Below are 22529 nucleotides of genomic sequence, written 5' to 3'. Positions count from 1 at the left end.
TGGAAGCTGGTGTGTGCAGGCTTCATGTTTACTGCTGCATCACAAATCATCCTAAGCTGCCGCATCACAATATTTAACGCGTAAATATAAATTCTATTAAAATTAATAAATAATTTTGTTCATAAACTGCAGGTTTGTTATGAAATTATTATTAACTGGGGAAGCTGAGCTTTTTAGCTTACATTGACGCTACGCCACTGAATATATCACATTTTATCAATTTTGATAATTTTTATATAAGTGACATTCAACAGAATGTAACATGAGTTCTGTGTAATTTACATTCATATTTATATATTTTATATTTTACTTTTCGGCTAGTCGGCGAAACTACACAAATCAGTCAAATTGAACATTTCTCACACCAATATCAGATTTTATTACATGTAACTCATGATTAATTATTTAAATCATTATTATGCTTATTACTGTTGAATACCTGAGTGGACTTAAGTTTAGATTTCGTTGTAACATTTTGAATATCTGATGATGCCGTATAGGCGAAAACGATCATAAACTTTCCTCTGTAAGATGTATTTGCAAAAAAATGAAAAATCATATGGTTAAAAAACTTTAAAATAAATTTATAATCACGAAATTAGCCATGCCACGAAATGAGCCGTTTGTCCTATAAGAGGTGTCTAGCTTAAAAGTTGTAGAAAATATAAATTTCACCCTTCACTACCCTTAGGCCCGTAACACACTTGAAGAGTTTTCGCTAGCTAGAAACGTGGTGCGAGAAAGAGGCGAAGAGCCTTCCTCCACACATTTGGCGAGTTCTCGCTATCACAGATCACACCTCGCTATGATCATCTTTGTACTGCCTTCATGCAGAAAGCATTTATCTGATTATAGTAATCACTCGTTGTGGAAAATATTACAGGTTATGTATTTACTTATATTGTACTTAAATATATAACCTGCAAGTATATTGTCGTATTTTATAAATTACGTACGAACGCTATGTTGAATCTGAGTATTCAGATGATGAGGAAATGGAGTTACATGAACATATTTTGTTAATGAAAAGAAAAAGTAGGCCTAAAATTAAAATCAGAAATATCTGAAAATCACATTGTATCATACGAAAATAAGGGCGAGTTTTTGACACTGGTTTCTATTTGAATGATGATACGTTTAGGCGTTATTTCAGGTTGAATGGACCACAGTTTTTTGCCATCCATGATATGATAGAGGATTCTTTGCTATGTTCTGATTAAAAGTATGTAAACTGTTAAGACATATAGATACATTATTTCAAATGTTTAATTAATACTATTAAATCTCATCAAAATAAAATACAGCCCTATTTACCTATTTTCAGATAATCTGATATTTGTCTCCAGATTTCTTCTTTAGGCCCTAAGTTTAGTGTTTGTATAGTTTTCATCCCGTGTATCATATAAATAGGCCTACGGGTGACATCGTACAAGTTCGATAAGGTTCTGACTGCAATTATCAGCCATCTTTCCTCATTTTCAAATAAAAAAATACAATTCATCGCCATCTGTCATATCTTTTTCTACATTCAATCGTCATAAAGAGTATAAATGTCAAATATCTTTAATAAATGTGTCAAGAAAATTCGCTGACAAGCAAACGTTCTGATGGGGGCAGATAAAAAAGTTATTTTTTTTTTCTTCCAGCATGTTAATAATCTCAAAAGAAGTGCTTATACAAATTTTGGCCACTCGACCGCAATTACGAGGGCCGTAGAAAAATTAATTCGTCAGGGGCCGCTAACAGAAAAAAAAACACAATTTCATTGGACAAATTTATTGGAACGAAGACAACAATTGTTGAGCTATTTTTCAACATATTTTCCATCGGAATTGAGACATTTCTCATATCATGGGATCGACAGAGAGAGGTGCAGACGCAGTCAAACGCTGGTTCCGATCTGAGGCGGCTGACTTCTACGACACAAAAATTGATCCCATGATATGACAAATATCTGAATTCCAGTGGGGGATATATTGACAAATAGCGCAACAATTCCTCTATCTGTTTCAATAAATATTTCTATGAAATTGTGCTTTTTTCTATAAACGGCCCCAGGGAAAATCACTTTCTGGACGGCCTCGTAATTGCGATCGAGTGGCCAAAATTTGTATAAGCACTTCTTTTGACATTATTAACATGGTGAAAAGAAAAAAATGTAACTTCTTTATCTGCCTCCATCAGAACGTTTGCTTGTGAGCTACCGATTCCAGCGAGAAACTCGCGCGAGGTTTTGCCTCGAACGAGAATCTCTTCCAGTGTATGGACTTACATTTGAATCCGTTATCAATCTTTTAATTTCCTCGCAACACATTTCTCGCTAGCGAAAACTCTTCAAGTGTGTTACGGGCTTTAATCAAGAAATATTCCACTAATTTTATTAATTCTCACAGCAGTCTCCACAGCCCTGCAACAGTGTGCAGATGTATAGTGATTACGTACTTTGCAGACAAACTTGATACTCGTAATGAAAGACAAATTGAGTTATTCATCTCGGAGAAATGTAATTGGTTGTCAGATTGCAGGGTTTGACTGCCGCTAAAGGCTTAATGATGACAACGCTGACAGCGCAGGCAATTTGTTCCGTTGTGTGAAGATGGCCATTACAACGCCGCCTCCGCGTTATGCAAAGTTGACAGAACTGAAGCACATGGTAGTGGGTGGCTGCTGACGTCAAGTGTCTCGTGGCGCCGTCTGCAGAGAGTTCTGCCCACAGGAATTTACATATCCCTGCGAGGGAGTCAGTCACGGACGCCAGAACACGTGACAAAGATTTAAGTTTCAAAGTATTTCCTTGTCCGAACTGTAACCGAGTGAATGTAATTTTCTGAAAGACGTCTAGACTGCAGAATAATAGTAACTGACTACAGACTCTAACCGCGATCACTGTTGTAGCGTGTACACATATGATCGCGATTAGGAATTTAATCCTGTTTCAAGAACTAGATAATCGAGCTGAGGCACGGCCTAATGGACGAAAATTAGATTTTAATAACCTTCGATTTCCAATCACCTCGATGTTTTGAAGGTTTTTAATAATCCAGGAATTTTGTTGTCCCTTTTATTATATAGTAGGATTTTTCAAAGGATCTCCAGTCGGTTTCTTTTGTTGATAGAAGAACTTAGCCGCACGTTCCGCCCCGGTCATCAAGGGACGCGTGCGGAAATTTCTAGGCGCGCAGTTGTCACATTTTACATTGACTTCCCCTCGTGGGTATGAAACAATCGTATATTTATTTCTATATAACAAATTGTACTTTCATTCAATCAATCACGAATTAATGAATGGTTAATTTTGAGTTATTGTGTGTATAAATATCCATTATAGAGCCATTGTACGGTCAACTTCTTCAAATTAATATATTTTCATACTTATATCAATGATAATGATAATAATAATAATAATAATAATAATAATAATAATAATAATAATAATAATAAGTAACACCGAAAGAAGATAATATCAATTTGTATTTCGTGTCTAAATCCGCAGCGAAACCTAAAGTGGTATATGTAATAAAATATGACAGCATTTTGCTTCTTTTACCTCTATTCGTCGTCACTCTCTCCTAAATGAATCACAGATCTCTCTTGGTTACTGTCCCTATCGTGTTTCATGTAATTCTCTTCCGTTTTAATTGCATGTTGAACACAGGAGGAACGATTATGGAGACCGATTGTTGCAGCTCCATCACGCAGAAGTTAAGACACTAGACTCAAGTCGGGGTAATATTGTTTTCCTAACATAAGACTTTAGTTGGTGCCAGATCATTTCTAAAGGATTTAGAATACAGTGGTACGTAGGAAGTTGTAACACTTCGTATCCATGAGGCTGCTGCGAGCTCCTCCACTGCATATTTCTTACTGATATTGGCTGATTTGATTTCCTGCAACATAACAGCCTTGATGGGTATGGGGTTGGGCACGGTAATATTATTATGCTTCATAAAGTTAATTATGTCTTTAACATTGCTGTTCATCTACCATTGCTATCTTGGAGTTGTAAAAAAAACTAAGTAATTTACAATATACTTCACAAAACAAGTGTAATAATAATAATAATAATAATAATAATAATAATAATAATAATAAAATTATAGAAGACTTTCAAACAGCGAACAAAAACACTTGTGAATTGTTTGAACAAGTTAAGAAAGACTGCAGTTAGTGTTAGCATTCAGGGGAGAATTGGCAACATTTATGTTTGCCTCAGAAAGCGGAAACAGAGATTACCCCATCCCCCGAGTGGACAGAAAAGGTTGGGGGACCATTTTAATTCAAAAGGCAACCGCTCAGCGTGCGGTAGCCTCTGTCTTTAACTGGGGATGCATAGAACGATCCTACTATACAATGAAACCTCTCCTTACGGACATCCCCAAGATACGGACACTCCTCATATGCGGACAGATTTTTATGTCCCAACTGAAATAATATAGAAATAATGATAAAATTAACTCTCGTTTACGGACACTCTCAGACACGGACACGGACAGCTGTTTCACAGTCCTAAAGCTTGCTTTACCTCCTGACTGCGAACAGAACTTGGATTTCAAGACCTAATGTGTTACAAAAATGGAAAATTCAGTTTTGAGAACTGTACAGAAATTCTTTGACATGAAAGAAGACAATAAGGGGCTCGTACGTTACCACTAGCCCAGACGGCTACCCCTTGTTAACTGGAAGCGGGTGGATAAACAAAGTCATAAAATTTAACCTGTCTGATGGGTCCAAGTTTACGGCAATCGTGAAATTGTATTCGACACATGATGAGGTTAGTAGGATTATTCTCTTCACTTCAATCAGTTGTACTATTTCGAGAGACATGGCACCTGAACGTAAAGGTTAAGTTGAAAACTGTAAATTACAATACTACATAACTGTAGATCTAGAATAAAATTACATCGCACAGTACTGTATTTTTCTTTTTCGGTCTTATCAACTGCAGTGCAAAGTTGCAAAGAATTTACTGTAGTATACTGTATTTAGAATTAAACTACAGTAGCCTAATACATTTCATTTAAAGGGTGAAGGGATACATAATGCACATTATAAATTTACTGTTAGATTGAGGAGCCTCCCTCCCAATAAAGGACACTTCCCAGATGCGGACAGATTGTTACGTCCCTTCGATGTCCGTAAATGAGAGGTTTCACTGTATTATATGTTGGCGTTGTTAGCAAAAGAGGAGATGATACTATGGGATATGCTACTGGAGCTAAATAGCAACTGTGAGCAGTATGGGATGAAGATAAATGCAAACAAGACGAAGACCATGATCATAGGAAGAAAAGTAAAGAAAGTAAACTTGCGAATTCTAAATGAGGCAGTAGAGCAAGTGGACAGCTTCAGATACTTGTGTACCATAAGTAGTAACATGAGCTGCTGCAAGGAAGTCAAAAGGAGGATAGCAATGGTAAAGAAAGCTTTTAATAGAAAAAGGAGCATGTTCTGCGGATATCTAGAGAAAGAATTAAGGAAGAGACTAATGAAGTGCTTTGTGTGGAGTGTAGCATTATATGGGGCAGAAACATGGACATTACGACGAGGTGAAGAGAAGCGAATAGAAGAATTTGAAATATTGGATATTTAACACTCTGTATAATGACTAAGTTTGTCGAACAGCAACTTTATCCACAATAAATGTTACGAAATCCCTGTTGCCTTTGACATCCACAGGAAAGGTTACGAAATCCCTGTTGCCTTCGACATCCACAATAAATGTTACGAAATCCCTGTTGCCTTTGACATTCACAAGAAACGATGAAAGAGTAATGGAACGGAGAAAAATTCACTCCGGCGCCGGGATTTGAACCCGGGTTTTCAGCTCTACGTGCTGATGCTTTATCCACTAAGCCACACCTGATACCACCCCGGCGTCGGACAGAATCGTCTCAGTTTTAAGTTCCAACTCTTCGGTTCCCTCTTGTGGCCGCCCTCTGCACTACGTTATAGATGTCTATGAACGAAGGACTGGAGTCCACACATGTGCTGAGGTGCACTCGTTATGAGTGACTAGTTGGCAGGGATCCGACGGAGTAAGCGCCGTCTTAAATCACAAGTGATATCTGCATGGAAATATCACATGTACTTCGGTATATTAAATACTGTAATATATATGATATGCGTAAATCACTTGTGATTTAAGACGGCGCTTATTCCGTCGGATCCCGGCCAACTAGTCACTCATAACGAGTGCACCTCAGCACATGTGTGGACTCCAGTCCTTCGTTCATAGATATCTATGACGTAGTGCAGAGGGCGGCCACTAGAGGGAACCCCAAGTGTTGGAACTTAAAACTGAGACGATTCTGTCCGACGCCGGGGTGGTATCAGGTGTGGCTTAGTGGATAAAGCATCAGCACGTAGAGCTGAAAACCCGGGTTCAAATCCCGGCGCCGGACAGAATTTTCCTCCGTTCCATTACTCTTTCATCGTATGATGACGCAGAATATCTGCATGGAAATATCACATGTACTTCGGTACATTAAATAATATATATCCACAAGAAAGGTTACGAAATCCCTGTTACCTTTGAGATTCACAATAAATGTTACGAAATCCTTGTCGCCTTTGACAGGTAGCTGTCAGGAGATCGCGGAGTTGTCATTGAATTCAAATGTAGCACTTCTTCGCAGACGCCAAGAAGTCTGTTCTTTTCTGAGAACGAGCGGTTTATCTCCAGGCCAGAACAGCGGCAGCGTTTGTGCAGTAGACTATGCAAATTGAACTCCCATTGCCAACGAATCTCTTTTAGACCAGCGTAAAGTAGGACCACCCAGCTCCTCTCGGAGGCCCCCTTGCGCCCACGCGCTCCTGCACACTCTGCGGCCCGGGCCAAGAACACAGGCCCGACATTGCTGGTGCGCCACTCAGGCTTCGAGGTCAGTCAGCACTTCGTCATTATGTACCGTACTTCATAACCACACATTAGATTATAGCACTCACCATGTCGGCTGAGCCGGCGAATTCATGACAGAGTACTCAGTTGTGGAGCGAATCGATGACTGTGCGTGACTTTTTCTAAGAAAGACATTAGTGACGACGTGCAATTTCGGTTATAAACCCAGTAACCATTGGTTACGAAACCAGGATTAAAAGTTACAGTGATTAAAATGTATTTCGGTGCACCATTATCATCACCGGTTACTTACACTTGGTTAGATCACGCCTCATTTATCGCTGATTAGCTTTACAACTTCTTTACTGTGTTAACTTTTTTAGGAAATTACTGGATGTCTAGTTTCGAAGTGTTATTCTTCATTGATCAAAGCCTAGTGAAGGTCCCGCGCAATCTTCTGATTTCCTGTTGTGATGGAATGTGTTCATTATTGTGTCGAAAAGGATGTATTGTTTTTTGTTTCTAGTATGTAGTGTAGTTTTGGATACATAGAATCATCAACATTCCTATGAACCAACAGGACTATAATGAAGTAGTACTACTTACTTACTTACTTACTTACTTACTTACTTACTGACTTTAAAGGAACCCGCTGGTTCATTGCCGCCCTCACATAAGCCCGCCATTGGTCCCTATCCTGAGCAAGATTAATCCAATCCCAACCATCATATCCCACCTCCCTCAAACCCATTTTAATATTATCTTCCCATCTACGTCTCGGTCTTCCCAAAGGTCTTTTCCCCCTCTGGCCTCCCAACTAACACTCTATATGCATTTCTGGATTCGCCCATACGTGCTACATGCCCAGCCCATCTCAAACGTCTGGATTTAATGTTCCTAATTATGTCAGGTGAAGGATACAATGCGTGCAGCTCTGCGTTGTGTAACTTTCTCCATTCTCCTGTAACTTCATCCCTCTTAGCCCCAAATATTTTCCTAAGAACCTTATTCTCAAAAACCCTCAATCTCTGTTCCTCTCTCAAAGTGAGAGTCCAAGTTTCACAGTCATACAGAACAACCGGTAATATAACTGTTTTGTAAATTCTAACTTTCAGATTTTTTGACAGCAGACTAGATGACAAAAGCTTCTCAACCGAATAATAACAGGCATTTCGCATATTTATTCTGCGTTTAATTTCCTCCCGAGTGTCATTTACATTTGTTACTGTTGCTCCAAGATATTTGAATTTTTCCACCTCTTCGAAGGATAAATCTCCAACTTCTATAGTTCCATTTCGTACAATATTCTGATCACGAGACATAATCATATACCAGTACTTAGTCTTTTCGAGATTTACTTCCAACCCTATCTCTTTACTTGCTTCAAGTAGAATTTCCGCGTTTTCCCTAATCGTTTTTGGATTTTCTCCTAACATATTCACGTCATCTGCATAGACAAGAAGCTGATGTAACCCATTAAACTCCAAACCCTCTGTGTTATCCTGAACTTTCCTAAAGGCATATTCTAGAACGAAGTTAAAAAGTAAAGGTGATAGTGCATCTCCCCGCTTTAGCCCGCAGTGAATTGGAAAAGCATCAGATAGAAACTGGCCTATACGGACTCTGCTGTAAGTTTCACTAAGACACATTTTAATTAATCGAACTAGTTTCTTGGGAATACCAAATTCAATAAGAATATTATATAAAACTTCTCTCTTAACCGAGTCATACGCCTTTTTTAAATCTATGAATAACTGATGTACTGTACCCTTATACTCCCATTTTTTCTCAAATATCTATCGAATACAAAACATCTTATCAATAGTCGATCTATTACGCCTGAAACCACACTGATGAATGAAGTAGTACACACTATCAAATACATAGCACAGGAAAATGGATACAACCCCAACATAGTTAACATCATAAGAGAGACTAAACACAAACAAGAAAACTCAACACAAACACAAGAACACAACAAATACATCATACTAACATAGGCTACGAAAACAAGAACACATACAAGATTGCATCATCTTTCAAGAAACTAAAATGCAACATTGCATACAGAACACAAAGCACATTACAAAACATCGTAACACACAGACAAGACACATAAAAATACAACTTAATAGGTGTATACAAACTGTCATGCAACAATTGGAATGATTTCTACATTGGACAGACTGGAAGATATTTCAAACATAACAGCCGTAACCAAACTACACAACAATTCAACCTATGCATAATACATCACAAACTCCAATCACAACTACAGCAACATAGACACGAACATGAAAATACTACACATCCAGCCAAAAAACCAGAAACTTGACACTCTAAAACAGTATGAAAATTTCAAACATATAAAAACACACCTCCAGCACATCCTGAACCATCTATCTATGACTCTTCGGTCAGTTTTCGGACCATGGCCTTCCCAATTCTTCCTCTCCATACATCCTGAACACTCAACTAAATTTCAAAAGATACAGCTTTTTTGACACAATCGTGAACACATTCCACCACAACAGGAAACCAGAAGATAGCGTGTGACCCTCACTAGGCTTTGGACAATGAATGATAACACTTCAAAACTAGTCAGCCAGATAATTTTCTAAAAAGTTAACACAGTGTAGAAGTTTTAAAATTAATCAGCGATTGTAAAAGTGTTAAAAGTGAATATAGAACAGTAAGCCTCATTTATACTCAAAACAAACTGTAAGGTAAGATACCAAAGATCAAATATGGTTGGCACTTCAATGCTACCAACCTTGAACCTGAAGTACCGGTACTAATGTTATTAAAAAGTTGTATTATGTAATGTGATGAGAACAGTAACTTCACACACAATTCGCTATATAAAGAAATAATATTATATTTCTGCACTATATTACTTGTATGTTACATTATCGTGATATAAAATACAGTATAATTATATATAATAAGCCATCTGAATAAAACTGGTGAAATTAATTACCATAGCCTGCCTCGTGTGATAAATATATTAAATTGTGCCAACCTGACAGTTATAAAATGACAACTATCGTGGTATCTGTATCATGCGTGTATTCGAGAAGTATTGTGAGTAGTGAAGTGAATCACTAAATTTATCCAGGTGATCAAGTAATGGGGGGAAAATGTTAAAGCTGCAACTTAGTATCTCACGTTGCATTGTACCAACTCTAACCAGCCATGGTACACTTTTTTTTTTCCTATTCAAAGATGATAATGTCTACGACTGTGCTTACTCTGTTCTATATCGAAACGAACGTATTCTGTATATTCTCGTTTTGCATTTGTTTGTCTTTCAACGTTGTTATTTTTTCGGGTTGCATTTCTTTGTTTTTCGATGATGTTATGTTTACAGGTTCCATTTCTTTGTTTTTCGGTGCTGTTAGGTTAAAATCTTACGAAATAGTAAATAAAAAGCGACAGATATTGTATTATATCTCTGCCGATGACTGATCATTCAGTCTCAAGTGGCTTATTTTGATCATGGACGTCAGAGTACTAAAAATAAAAAATCAAAACAAAATATATCTATCCATTTTATAAGATTTTAACAGCACTAAATAAACAAAGAAATGCAACCTGGAAATGTAACAGCGAACAAAGAAATGTACTGTGGTAGCAACAATAATCCTTGACGGCGCATTGACGTTCGAGTCTTCAGGTATGGCACAAGAGAGAGAATAGATTACAGATATAAGTTTACGTTACGTTGCTTTAGTTAGCTTTTTAAAGCGTCATATGTATCCCCTTCCGCGGCAGTATCCTGGTGCATCGGTTTGGAAATTAATGTCGGATAGGATGGGGGAGTAGATGGGGACAGAATAATGCACCAAGATCTGATAAGCATTTCCTTACAGAGACACGCTACCGGGTTACCTGGGCCCGTGTTGCCAGATTTCCATATACGCGTGGGCACATATTGATGAAAGGAGCTAGTTACGCCATGACAGCATGTAATTATATATTGTTGGGATGAAAAGAAAGATCAAATAGCTTATTCGGTTTAATATCACGAGCCGACTACACCCTCCGCAATAAGCAACACCCAAGCCATGGAAAATTGATACCTTCTACTATATCATTAATCTTTGCATTCAATTCACTGGTATAAACATGTGCTAATTCACTTATCTGTTAGGCCTACATATGTTATTAAATGATTGTGTTCTCTGTTATTCATTCATTCATAATGTTCTGCCCAAGGGCAGGTCTTTCACTGCAAATCCAGCATTCTCCAGTCTCTCCTATTTTCTGCCTTCCTCTTCGTCTTCGCATATGATACATATATCTTAATATCGTCTATCATCCGATATCTTCTTCTGCTTCGAACTCTTCTCCCGTTCACCATTCCTTCCAGTGCATCTTTAGGCAGTTTCTTCTCAACCAGTAACTCAGCCAATTCCTTTTACTCTTTCTGATCAGTTTCAGCATCATTCTTTCTTCATCCACTCTTTCCAACATAGCTTCGTTTCTTACTCTGTCCATTTCACTCGCTCCATCCTTTTCCATGTCCACATTTCAAATTCTTCTATTCGCTTCTCTTCACCTCGTCGTAATGACCATGTTTCTGCCCCATACAATGCTACACTCCACACAAAGCACTTCATTAGTCTCTTCCTTAGTTATTTCTCTAGATATCCGCAGAACATGCTCCTTTTTCTATTAAAAACTTCCTTTACCATTGCTATCCTCCTTTTGACTTCCTGGCAGCAGCTCATGTTACTGCTTATGGTACACCCCAAGTATCTGAAGCTGTCCACTTGCTCTACTGCCTTATTTAGAATTCGCCTAGCACCTCCTAAAATATTGGATACTTTTTTTAACACCCTGTATTCAGCAGTGATTGTTGTAAAGAGCTGAGGGGGATCGCGAGATGATTTACAAAATAAAATAAAAATTGTCCTATTAACATAAACTTACTATCTATATGTGTTCACAAACATAAGCAACATTGAACATAATATCAAAGTTTAAATAGTTACACATTAAGGTAAAATATTATTTATGAGACAAGTTCGTAAAGGTTCTCTTTTTGACATGACGCCCAAAAAGATGACTTTACGAATGTGTGTCATACAATGTTTTTTCTACGATAGCACAAATTTACTTTAAATAAATATTTCAAGTTGGAGAGGTTATAAGATGCACTGTAATGGCCGTCTAAACTCAGAACAATTAAGAAGTAAGTATCCATGGAATGGCAGCCTGTTTTCTTCATGTTCACGATTTCATGACCGTCTAAACTGGCAATATAATCAACAAAGCGGTTAGGAACGGTTGAATGATACATCTTGTTACAATGAGTAGGCCTACTACATGTAACTTCAGAATAATAAGGGCTACAATGTAGATATGAATGTTAAATTTGTTACTTATTTGTGTTACGTGTAATATTTAAGTAATGAAAGATCGAGGTAATGCATTAATTTCTTACTGAATGAAGTTTGTACACTGAATACATTTTCTTTGGCAGTGCGTAAAATGAATAATAATAATAATAATAATAATAATAATAATAATAATAATAATAATAATAATAATATGTGAAATACTGTTATTGAAACTTTTCTAAGTTACCATGTAATCTGAATACATTATAAATGTAAAGATAATTACTTAGGACTATCATTTATGAAGTAAAAATATAATTACTTAGATATTTAAATATAATCATTGTTAAACATATGAAGAGAAAATCAATCCATTTAAGTAGTCTGAAAAAAATTGAAATTATTAATTATTTCTTACGTGTATTACATTTAATAGCGAGTGTAATTTATTATGCCTGTTGAATTAGGTAATTGTGCATTTTAATTTTGAAAGATGGAGAGACCACAGGATCATGACGACGGAGTTGAACGTGGTGGCCAACCTCTCTGTGAGCAGATTCTGCGCATTGACCATTCAGATAATAAGATTTTACAGCAAATCCTCGTTGTTCACCAGTCCAATGCTCCATGTTTAATAAATTGCAGCAATCAGCTAAACAATGCTTCATCAATATTATTAATAGTGATTTATTTAACATTTGATCTTTTTCAGTTAATTCTGACAATTGACTTGCGCCTTATCACACAGTTTGTTACGGTTACAGTATTGGATATCGACAATACATTGCCATGTAAGTTTCCTTATATTTAACATAGAACACAAATTAAATTTTAAATTTGTTTAAAATTGGGTCATCAACTTATTGATTTCAGTTATTTCCAGATTGGATGAACAGTATCATCGTCAAATTAAATATACATTACTGATCAACATTAAACATCTCAACGTATAATATATTGGCATTTATAAGACAACCATATTAATTTGAAAAATATTCAAGACAAATTACGAGACACAAACCATGATACACACGTTCTGAATGGTTGAAATATGTGCAATATTGGGAAACAGAAATAGGGATACAATAAATGTAATTAAATACTGTAATTTGCAACACTTCATTCATAAAACATATTTACCTTAATTTTATATTTTATTATTTTTATCCCTTTTATATCATGTTACTTCATTATCTCATGTGTGAAGACTTGCAAACATATATATTTTGTAACCTACACGTGTATTTTAATTAACTGACAATGAGGGCAGTCATACAAGAATGTCAATGTGTATCACAACCGTGTTGGTTTTTAATATGTTTTATTCTGCATGCCACTAAATATGTTTTGTATTTGTAGAGATTATGTAGAGAGTACTGATATTGCTGAAATGTACTTCGTATCTGATGATGTTGGCGTAGTCCAACGAAAACGTTCATACGTCTTTTAAACATGTAATGCAAAGGTTTAACACCTTAAACATATGCTGTGAAGTCAGTGACTGAAATAAATACTTTTAAGAATGACAATGAATCTAAGCCTACTAAAATAATCCGTGTATTACCGACAACAAAATTAAAATCTCCCACTTCTTTTGTCTATCTTGCATTTTCCTGCATGAATTATCGGCTTCTATATATACACTTTTTCGTAAGTGAGACACACGCTATGTTGAAATTGTTGTTTAGGATGTTTTCATTTTTTGTTTTTCAGAAAATGGCACCGGTGACATAATTTTACGAATATGACATCGACATTAGAACACCATGGCTCGGCCCTCAAGTACAACAATATGGCGGACATGACGTCACAGGATCAGGCTGCACAAGTGGGCAAGTACAACCACCTAGCGAACATGGCGCCTTCCAGGGACTCTGTTGCCTTCACCAGCACCAAGGGACTTCTGAACGGGCCGGGACAAAACAACTGCTTCCTTAACAGCGCTGTCCAAGTAAGCAGTCCTTGATTTTATTTATCTGATGAATAGATCATCTTTTATTACGCGTCCAGAAAAACCTTTACTATACCGGTATTACAATATGCCTTGACCTTTGCTTTCCAAACTCTTATCTGTTGTCCGTTATAGACGTCACTTTTATGGGCTGAATAAATTAATACAAATACTACAAGACGTAAGTGCTTAATAGCTACATGTTATAGGATGAGAAAGAAGCAATACAAAGACCTGAAAGTACAGAAAATGGTAGTCGGAGGTTTACAATTCTGACATTATTCAGTTGCTTTTGTAATATAAATACACGCATATCGTTCTCGTTTTCTTTTCATATTAGCCCATTTTCATTAGCCTTTTATTCGTTAATTCCTTCTACATTATCCCTCCCTCTTTCGAATTGCTCTTTGGCTCTTCTCATTTTTTATTTATTTTTCATTATTCTCCAGCTCCTTCAGTTTTTTTTTACATTTTTTTACTTCCGTTTTTTCTCATCTCTTCCTCTCTCTTCCTTCCTTCTGCTTTACTTTATTTTCATTTTTAGTTTTCTTTGTTTCTCTTTCTCTTCTTATTAATTTTAAATCTCTCTTTTCATTCTGAATTTTTGTTTCAGTTCTTCACTTTACTCTTCTAGTATTCTTCTAGTTCTTTTCTTTTATTCTTCCCAAGTTTTCTTCTCCCTATATTATTTATTTTCTTGTACATCTTTATTCTCATTTTATCCTTTCTTCTATCTTTTCAAATTTATTTCCTATTTCTTCTCAATTCCTTATTTGTGAACTCTTTTTTCCTGTCTGTCGTCACTTTTTTCCTGTGTGTGGTATTTATTCCTGTCGTCGCTTTTCCTGTCTGTCCTCCCTTTTCCCTGTCTATTCTCCCATTTTTTCTCATGTCTGTTCTCTCTTTTCCCCTCTTTTCTCTTTTTTTGTCTGTTCTTCCTTTTTCCCCTGTATTCTCTTTTTTTATATCTGTTCTTCCTTTTTTTCTGTATTCTCTCTTTTTCGAGTCTGTTCTTCCTTTTTCACCTGTCTATTCCTTTTTTCCTTTGTCTATCTTTTTCATATCTGTTCTCCCGTTTTCTCCTGTCCTTCCTTTTTCTCCTTTCTCTCTTCTCTTTTTTGTGTGTCTGTACTCCTTTTTACTGCTGCTCTTTCTGTTTTTATTCTGTCTGTCCTCCCTTTTTTCCTGCCTGTCATCTCTTTTTTTCATGTCTTTTCTCCCATTTTCCGCTGTCCTTTTTCTCCTGTCTGTCTTCCCTTTTTTCATGTCTGTTCTTTTTTCCGCTGTCCTTTTTCTCCTATCTGTCCTCCCCTTTTTCTGTCTGTCCTCCCTTTTTTCATGCCTGTTCTCCCTTTCTCCGCTGTTCTTTTTCTCTTGTCTGTCCTCCCCTTTTTTCCTGCCTGTTCTTCCTTTTTCTGCTCTCCCTTTTTCTTCTGTCTGTCCCTTTTCTCCTGTCTGTCCTCCCTTTTTCATGTCTGTACTCCTTTTTCCCCGCTGTCCTTTTTCTCCTATCTGTCCTCCCCTTTTTTCCTGTCTGTCCTCCCTTTTTTCATATCTGTTCTCCCTTTTTCCGCTGTCCTTTTTCTCTTGTCTGTCCTCCCCTTTTTCCTGTCTGTTCTTCCTTTTTCTGCTCTCCTCTCTTTTTCTTCTGTCTGTCCTTTTTCTCCTGTCTGTTCTCCCTTTCTTCTCCTGTTTGTCCTCCCTCATTTTCCTGTATGTTCTTTCTTTTTCTGCTGTCCTCCCTGTTTCTTCTGTGTGTCCTCCCTTTTTCTTCTGTGTGGACCCCTTTTTCTTCTGTGTGGAATCCCCTTTTCTTCTGTCTCATCATGTTTCTTCTGTGTGTCTCTCATTTTCTTCTGTGTGTCTCCCCTTTTCTTCTGTGTGTCTCCCCTTTTCTTCTGTGTGTCTCCCCTTTTCTTCTGTGTGTCTCCCCTTTTCTTCTGTGTGTCTCCCCTTTTCTTCTGTGTGTCTCCCCTTTTCTTCTGTGTGTCTCCCCTTTTCTTCTGTGTGTCTCCCCTTTTCTTCTGTGTGTCTCCCCTTTTCTTCTGTGTGTCTCCCCTTTTCTTGTGTGTGCTCCCCTTTTCTTCTGTGTGTCCTCCCCTTTTCTTGTGTGTGTCCTCCCCTTTTCTTGTGTGTGTCCTCCCCTTTTATTGTGTGTGTCCTCCCCTTTTCTTCTGTGTGTCCTCCCCTTTTCTTCTGTGTGTCCTCCCCTTTTCTTCTGTATGCCCTCCCTTTTCTTCTATGTGTCATCCCTTTTCTTCTGTATGTCCTCCCTTTTCTTCTGTATGTCCTCCATTTTCTTCTGTGTGTCCTCCCTTTTCTTCTGTGTGTCCTCCCTTTTCTTCTCTGTGTCCTCCCTTTTCTTCTGTGTGTCCTCCCTTTTCTTCTGTGTGTCCTCCCTTTTCTTCTGTGTGTCCTCCCTTTTCTTCTGTGTTTCCTCCCTTTTCTTCTGTGTGTCCTCTCTTTTTTCATGTCTGGTCTCCCTTTTTTCCGCTGTTCTTTTTCTCCTGTCTGTCGTCTCCTTTTTTCCTGTCTGTTCGTCCTTTTTCTGCTGTCCTCCCTTTTTCTTCTGTCTATCCTTCCTTTTTCTCCCGTCTGTCCTCTCTTTTTCTCCTTCTTTTCTCCCTTTTCCTGTATTCTCTCTTTTTCATGTCTCTTCTCCCTTTTTGTCGTATCTGTTCTCCCTTTTTCCTGACTGTCCTCTCTTTTTCTTGTCTGTCCTTTTTTCTGCTAACCTTTTTCTCCTCTCTGTCCTCCCTTTTTCTTCTCTCTATCCTTTCTTTTTCTCCTGTCTTTCCTCCCCTTTTCTCTTTCTGTTCTTCCTTTTCTCCTGGCTATTCATTTTTCCTGTATTCTCTCTTTTTTATATCTGTTCTCGCTTTTTCTTCTGTCTGTCCTTTTTTTCTCTTGTCTGTTTCCATTTCATTCTGTATTTTACTTAGCTTTTCTCCGTGTCTTTTCTTTTTGTGCTATTCTTTTTTTCCTTTTCCTTTCTCGTAAACTAAATACGAATATTGGGCTTCTTTCATCATTCTATTAATATGCGTCCCTTTCGTTTGTAATACCGCGACACTCATATTCAGATATTAGTAACGTAAGATAACTCCATAATTCCCCTACCAGGAATTGAACTCCTAACTTACTCTTTTGGGTCTCGTGTACTACCAGTGAGGTAGAGCTGTTATTCTTTTGATTCCGCTATCATGAAGTGCATTTTCTTTTTCTTTTTCTTTTTTTTTTAACTCTCTTAAGTTCCTCCTACGACCGCTGTTTGGAGTGTCAAGAGGGTGTAGTGGAATATAATTGTTGGAATGATAGGAAGGAAAACGGAGCTGCCTATAGAAAACCTTCTGATCACAGTTATTGTCACTTGCAGATCCTTTTTGGATTCGCGAGGATTCCATTCCGTGTACTCGGTGCTCGTTGTGACAAGTACTGAAATTTATTTTACATCAATAAATTCACATCGATACAGAATTCTGTTCGTTATAAACACGAATATAATAATTTAGTCTCGCATTTTTCTGTGCGTGTGAAAGGTGTGAGGTAAGAACGCACAATCATACGTGAATTAAATGCACGCCGACACGTACACGTATGACTTGGAGCTAGCAGTCCCACCTCGTGTGGTCAAATATAATCCGCTGCTCATTATATCGCGCCCATCGGAGTGTCGCTGCCGGGTGACGCACTCGTGACTGCTGCGAGCGCCCAACGTGCCACGATGTGCTCTGCAACTCACGTCGAAATCTCGTATTCGTTACGGAACAATTAAGCCAGAGTTCGCACTAAGCGTTGTGTCTGTCCATCGAATCGTCGAGGGTCGACCGTAGCTTAGTCGCTTGAAGACTTCACATTGAAGATACTTTGGAGTTCATACAGGGTGATTCACGAGGAGTTACTGCACTTACGGACCATATTTCCGAAGACATTTTGAACAAGAAAAACATGGGTCCTATTCTCAATATTTTCAGAGTTACACTAATTTGATGTTGTTTCTACAATACTTTTTTTCGTTAGTTTTAGAGGTAAAAGAATAGTACAAATAGAGAATGAACTAATCAGAAGTATAATTTCTTTAATTGGCTAGTATTCTGAAGCTGAAAAAGTGTTGTGAATTCCATAGTTGCGTCGTACAGAATTTTCTTTTTTCGATTTTTAACTACAAAATTACATTTTTTACGCCTTACCGCAACAATTGTTACTAATCTCGCCACTCTTGTAAACTATTTTAAGACTGTACATTAGGATGCAAAATGTAACTGTAAAGAATCAAGTTGCTAGAAGTCATGTGATTTGTAACAATTGTTGTAATAAGTGCGTAAGAATAATGTAATTTTTAGTTGAACATTTGAAAAAAACAATTCTGTTCAAAGCAACTAAGGAATTAACACATTTTTAGCTTAAGAATACTAGTCAATTAAAAAAATACTTCGGAATAGTTATTCTCTATTTGTGATATTCTTAAAACTAAATAAAAAGGTATTTTGCAAACAATTTCAAATTAGTGTAACTCTGAAAATATTGAGAATAGGGCCCATGTTTGTATGACATTTTTGCTCAAAATGTCTTCGGAAATATGGTCGTAAATGGCGGTAACTCCTCGTTAATCACTTTGTATTTCGTGAAGACGCGCAGAATACAATTTTAAATTATATTTTAAAATATCGTAAATTAAAATTTAAGTATACATGTAAAATTCGTAATAAGATTGGTGTTTAAACCTATGCAGATAGAGAGAAATTAAGTAGATAAGTAGATAGGTATAGACGTGGATAGAAAGAGATACGGGTAGAGAGAGAGAGAGAGAGAGAGAGAGAGACTGGGTGAGTTGATTTATTGATTGATTGATGATTGTTGCAGAGTTATGGGTGGAAAGCTTTATGGTTGCAGAGATCTGGATGGATGGATGGATGTGTGGTTGCAGAGATATGGGTAGATGGTTGCATGATTGTATAAAAATGGGTGGATGGATGCATGGGTGCTGATATATGAGTGGATGGCTGCCAGGTTGCAGAGATATGAGTAGACGGATGCATGGTTTACTGAGATATAGGTGGATGGCTGCAGAGATATGGGTGGATGGATACATGGTTGCAGACATATAGGTAGATGGTTGCAGAGATATGGGTGCATGGATGCATGGTTGCAGAGATATGGGTGGATGGATGCATGTTTGCAGAAATATACGGGTGGATGGATGCATGGTTACTGACATATAGGTGAATGGGTGGATAGATAGATGAATGGATATACAGTATAGATGTGAATGAGTGAAGATTGATGTGTGTGTGTTAGTTTGTGTGTGTGTGGGGGGGGGGGTTTATAACATAGTAAATAATTACATTATTGAGAAACGCTTAAAAATTTTAATGTATGAGAAAGAATGTGTCTCCTTCGTGACGCCATTTTTTAATCCTGAATCTGTCCCCGAAATAGTTACTTGTTTTATAATACACACTGTATTTGGAGTTTTAAATTACGTGAAGTTTACATCTACTCTGAACAGTAAATAAAATTATTGCAGTAAAAAGAATTCGGGGCGTCTGTAAAAGTCAGCATCCCGCTTGTAATACAGTTTCGTGAAAAGGAGCTCAGAAGTCTGTGTTTGCGGGCTGCTTGAGTGGATGGATCTTCAGATCAGCCGCAGCTCAAGTCTCGTCTGTATTGACTGATGCTTACGTAAGTAAACATGTGCTCACAATACCTTGCAATGACGCTGACGGACGAGCAGCAGGAATAAAAAGACAAGACAGTAACAAAAATCACTTCTGCAGCTTCTTCCTGCTTTGATCGCCCGCGGGAAATCTGCCAAGATGCAGATGCTGTAGAAATATGGCGGGAGATGAGATTATTGGTTCTCCGAGTCGGACCAGGGATGTACAATGTCGAGAGTCATGCTTCTACTGTATTATTTAACATTACGTAACACTAGCCTACCTTTCCACGTCGGAGATTCGGATTTAGATTCAGGTGAGATCTGGTGGACAAGAATATTGTTGTAATCTATTTTTTTCTATTTTATCTATATCTGATCTCTGTACTTCATCTCATCTGATCTACCTTATGTCATCTCTTTACCTTAGCTGATCCCATCTGTCTTCCCTGATCAGATTTGATCTAGTGTCTTACCTGATGAGATCTGGTCTAATCTGTTTTACCTGATCGGATCTGATCTAATCTGTCTTACCTAATCAGATCTGATCTAATCTGTTTTACCTGATCAGATCTGATCCGATATGTCTTACCTGATTTCATTTGATCTGTCGTACCTGAGCTGATCAGTTTTACGTGCTTTGATCCGATCTCTTATCTGATCTGATCTCGTCTGTCTTAACTGATTTGACCTGCATTACCTAATCTGATCTGATTTTGTCTGGTCTATCTTTCCTGATCGGCTCTACTTTAACTGATCTGATCTGGTCTGTCTTAGCCTATCTGATCTAATCTGTCTTATCTGACCTGTCTTATCTGTTTGAACTGCCTTACCTGATCTAATCTGATTTGATCTGGTCGTCTTATTTGATCTGATCTGCTTTACTTGATCTGATCTGATCTGATCTGATCTGATCTGTCTTACCTGATCTGATCTGATCTGTATTATTTAATCTAATCTGTCTTACCTGAGCTGATCTGTATTACCTGATCTGATCTGTTTGACCTGATGTGATATGTTTTAAATGATCTGATCTTACTTGATCTGATCTGGTCTTACCTGATTTCATTTGATTTGATCTGATCCGGTCTTACCTGATATGATCCAGTCTTACCTGATATGATCTGTCTTATCCGATCTGATCCGATGATCCATCTCATCCGATCTGATGTGTCTTGTCTTACCCGACCTGATCTTCCTTGTCTTACCTGATGTGATCTATAAATCTATCTGATCTATCTTTATGATATACAGTAATCCATTCTGATCTATTACCTCTGATCTTACTATTTCTTACCTAATCTCACCTTGTATAAATTTATGTAAGGCCTACTTATTTATAGTGCGGTATTTTATTTTATATTAACGTCTTGTTTTCATTATTAATTCACATTAAAATATATCCACGCACACGTAGCTTCTGTCCCTCCGTTAAACCTACGGTCCCTCTTTCGCTATAGAATTGCAATTTAGTCTCTCTATGCAGTGCTTCTGTAATCTTAAGCCTGAAATACTGTACTGAAATACTCGCTTATTTTTGTATCTTGTTACGGCAACTCGTGTTACGGACCGATTATGACTTTCTTTTTTTTTGTATTGAAGATGGTAAAAGTTTCTAAATTTAGCGGAAGGCCACTGATGTTGAGAACACTGTACAATATAATGTATGGTTTAAGATAAGTGGTATAGTCCACGTGTACGCACCCCTGACTTGTCGTAATAACGCAATGTATATTCAGACGTTCACTTGCCGGCTGGAATGCGCATATTGGTAGCGTTCCAATATATTCGATACATCAAATTGAAGGGTTGCTACGTGACAGCACCGACAGGTCAGTGGCCCGGCTAATTGTTGCACGTCCATTGTGTTTACTTGGTGCGTGCAATTAGGACCCCAGAACGCATATTTCGAAGTAGGCGTGGCAGCGGCGTGTTGCGAAAGTCTGACGAATTACAATTATCAGGTATTTAGACGGTAATCGCATGGAATTATCGACTATAATGCGGAGCACAAAAAGACATAATGGCATGATTAGCTACAATTTTGAAAATACTTGGCATAAATTTTCTCTGAGATTCCGCTCAGGACGTAGTGGCAGCTAGTGTGCCTGAAAAGGATAGAGGATCCAGGTTCAGTCTGTGGCGGACAAATTAGAAATAATTGTTCATCTTCAGTGTCTCTGTGGAAGATGTGGTAGAAAGGAGGTACAAGCTACATCCCATGTACTACAAATTTTAACGTAAAACGTCCTCAATTTGCATTTCCTTCAGTTATAAACCGTTATCTCTGTCACAGCTTTTATAAAGCATATATATTTAGTTGATGCATAACTTTGTAATGTTTCTATTCGCTATAACAACACTGCGTTGTTAGGAGATTATTTATCGTTCGTCATTTGTTATTTGGAGTGTTGTGCTTGTAAGTACGCCTTGAATTATGCGGATTTGAAGAAAGTTTGTGCTATTTGTGGGCTGAAGAAGATAGAGGGTCGATTTCTAAAACGAGGTCTAGACCACGGCCTTGGCTTTTAATCGCGTTCGGATTTATAAAACGAGGTCTTTTTCATTTTTTTGAGCTATGGCTCGAAACCATGGCCTGAAGCAGAGACCACGGCTGGGGTAGGTTTAAAACCATGGCTTCATGTAGGCCTATAGAAGATGGAGGCAGTAGATCAGCTGGATGATTATCAAAGGAAAATTTGTGTCTAGGAATATTAAATCCCCGGATTAGAGTGATGA

General features: G+C 37.6%; 1 protein-coding gene across 1 annotated transcript in view; it reads left to right on the top strand.

Moving 5' to 3' along the window:
• ec (echinus) overlaps nt 1-22529 on the top strand; it is a 419892-nt gene that overhangs the window by 169179 nt on the left and 228184 nt on the right. The window contains exon 2 of the mRNA XM_069829354.1: nt 13897-14134. Coding sequence (XP_069685455.1) covers nt 13928-14134 — 207 coding nt within the window. The 5' untranslated portion in view covers nt 13897-13927. The remainder of the gene's footprint in view (nt 1-13896; nt 14135-22529) is intronic.

The sequence above is a fragment of the Periplaneta americana genome, chromosome 6, assembly GCF_040183065.1.
Source record: "Periplaneta americana isolate PAMFEO1 chromosome 6, P.americana_PAMFEO1_priV1, whole genome shotgun sequence".
Taxonomy (NCBI): domain Eukaryota; kingdom Metazoa; phylum Arthropoda; class Insecta; order Blattodea; family Blattidae; genus Periplaneta; species Periplaneta americana.
The sequence above is the reverse complement of the archived record's forward strand: the minus strand, read 5'-3'. Positions and strand labels throughout refer to the sequence as shown.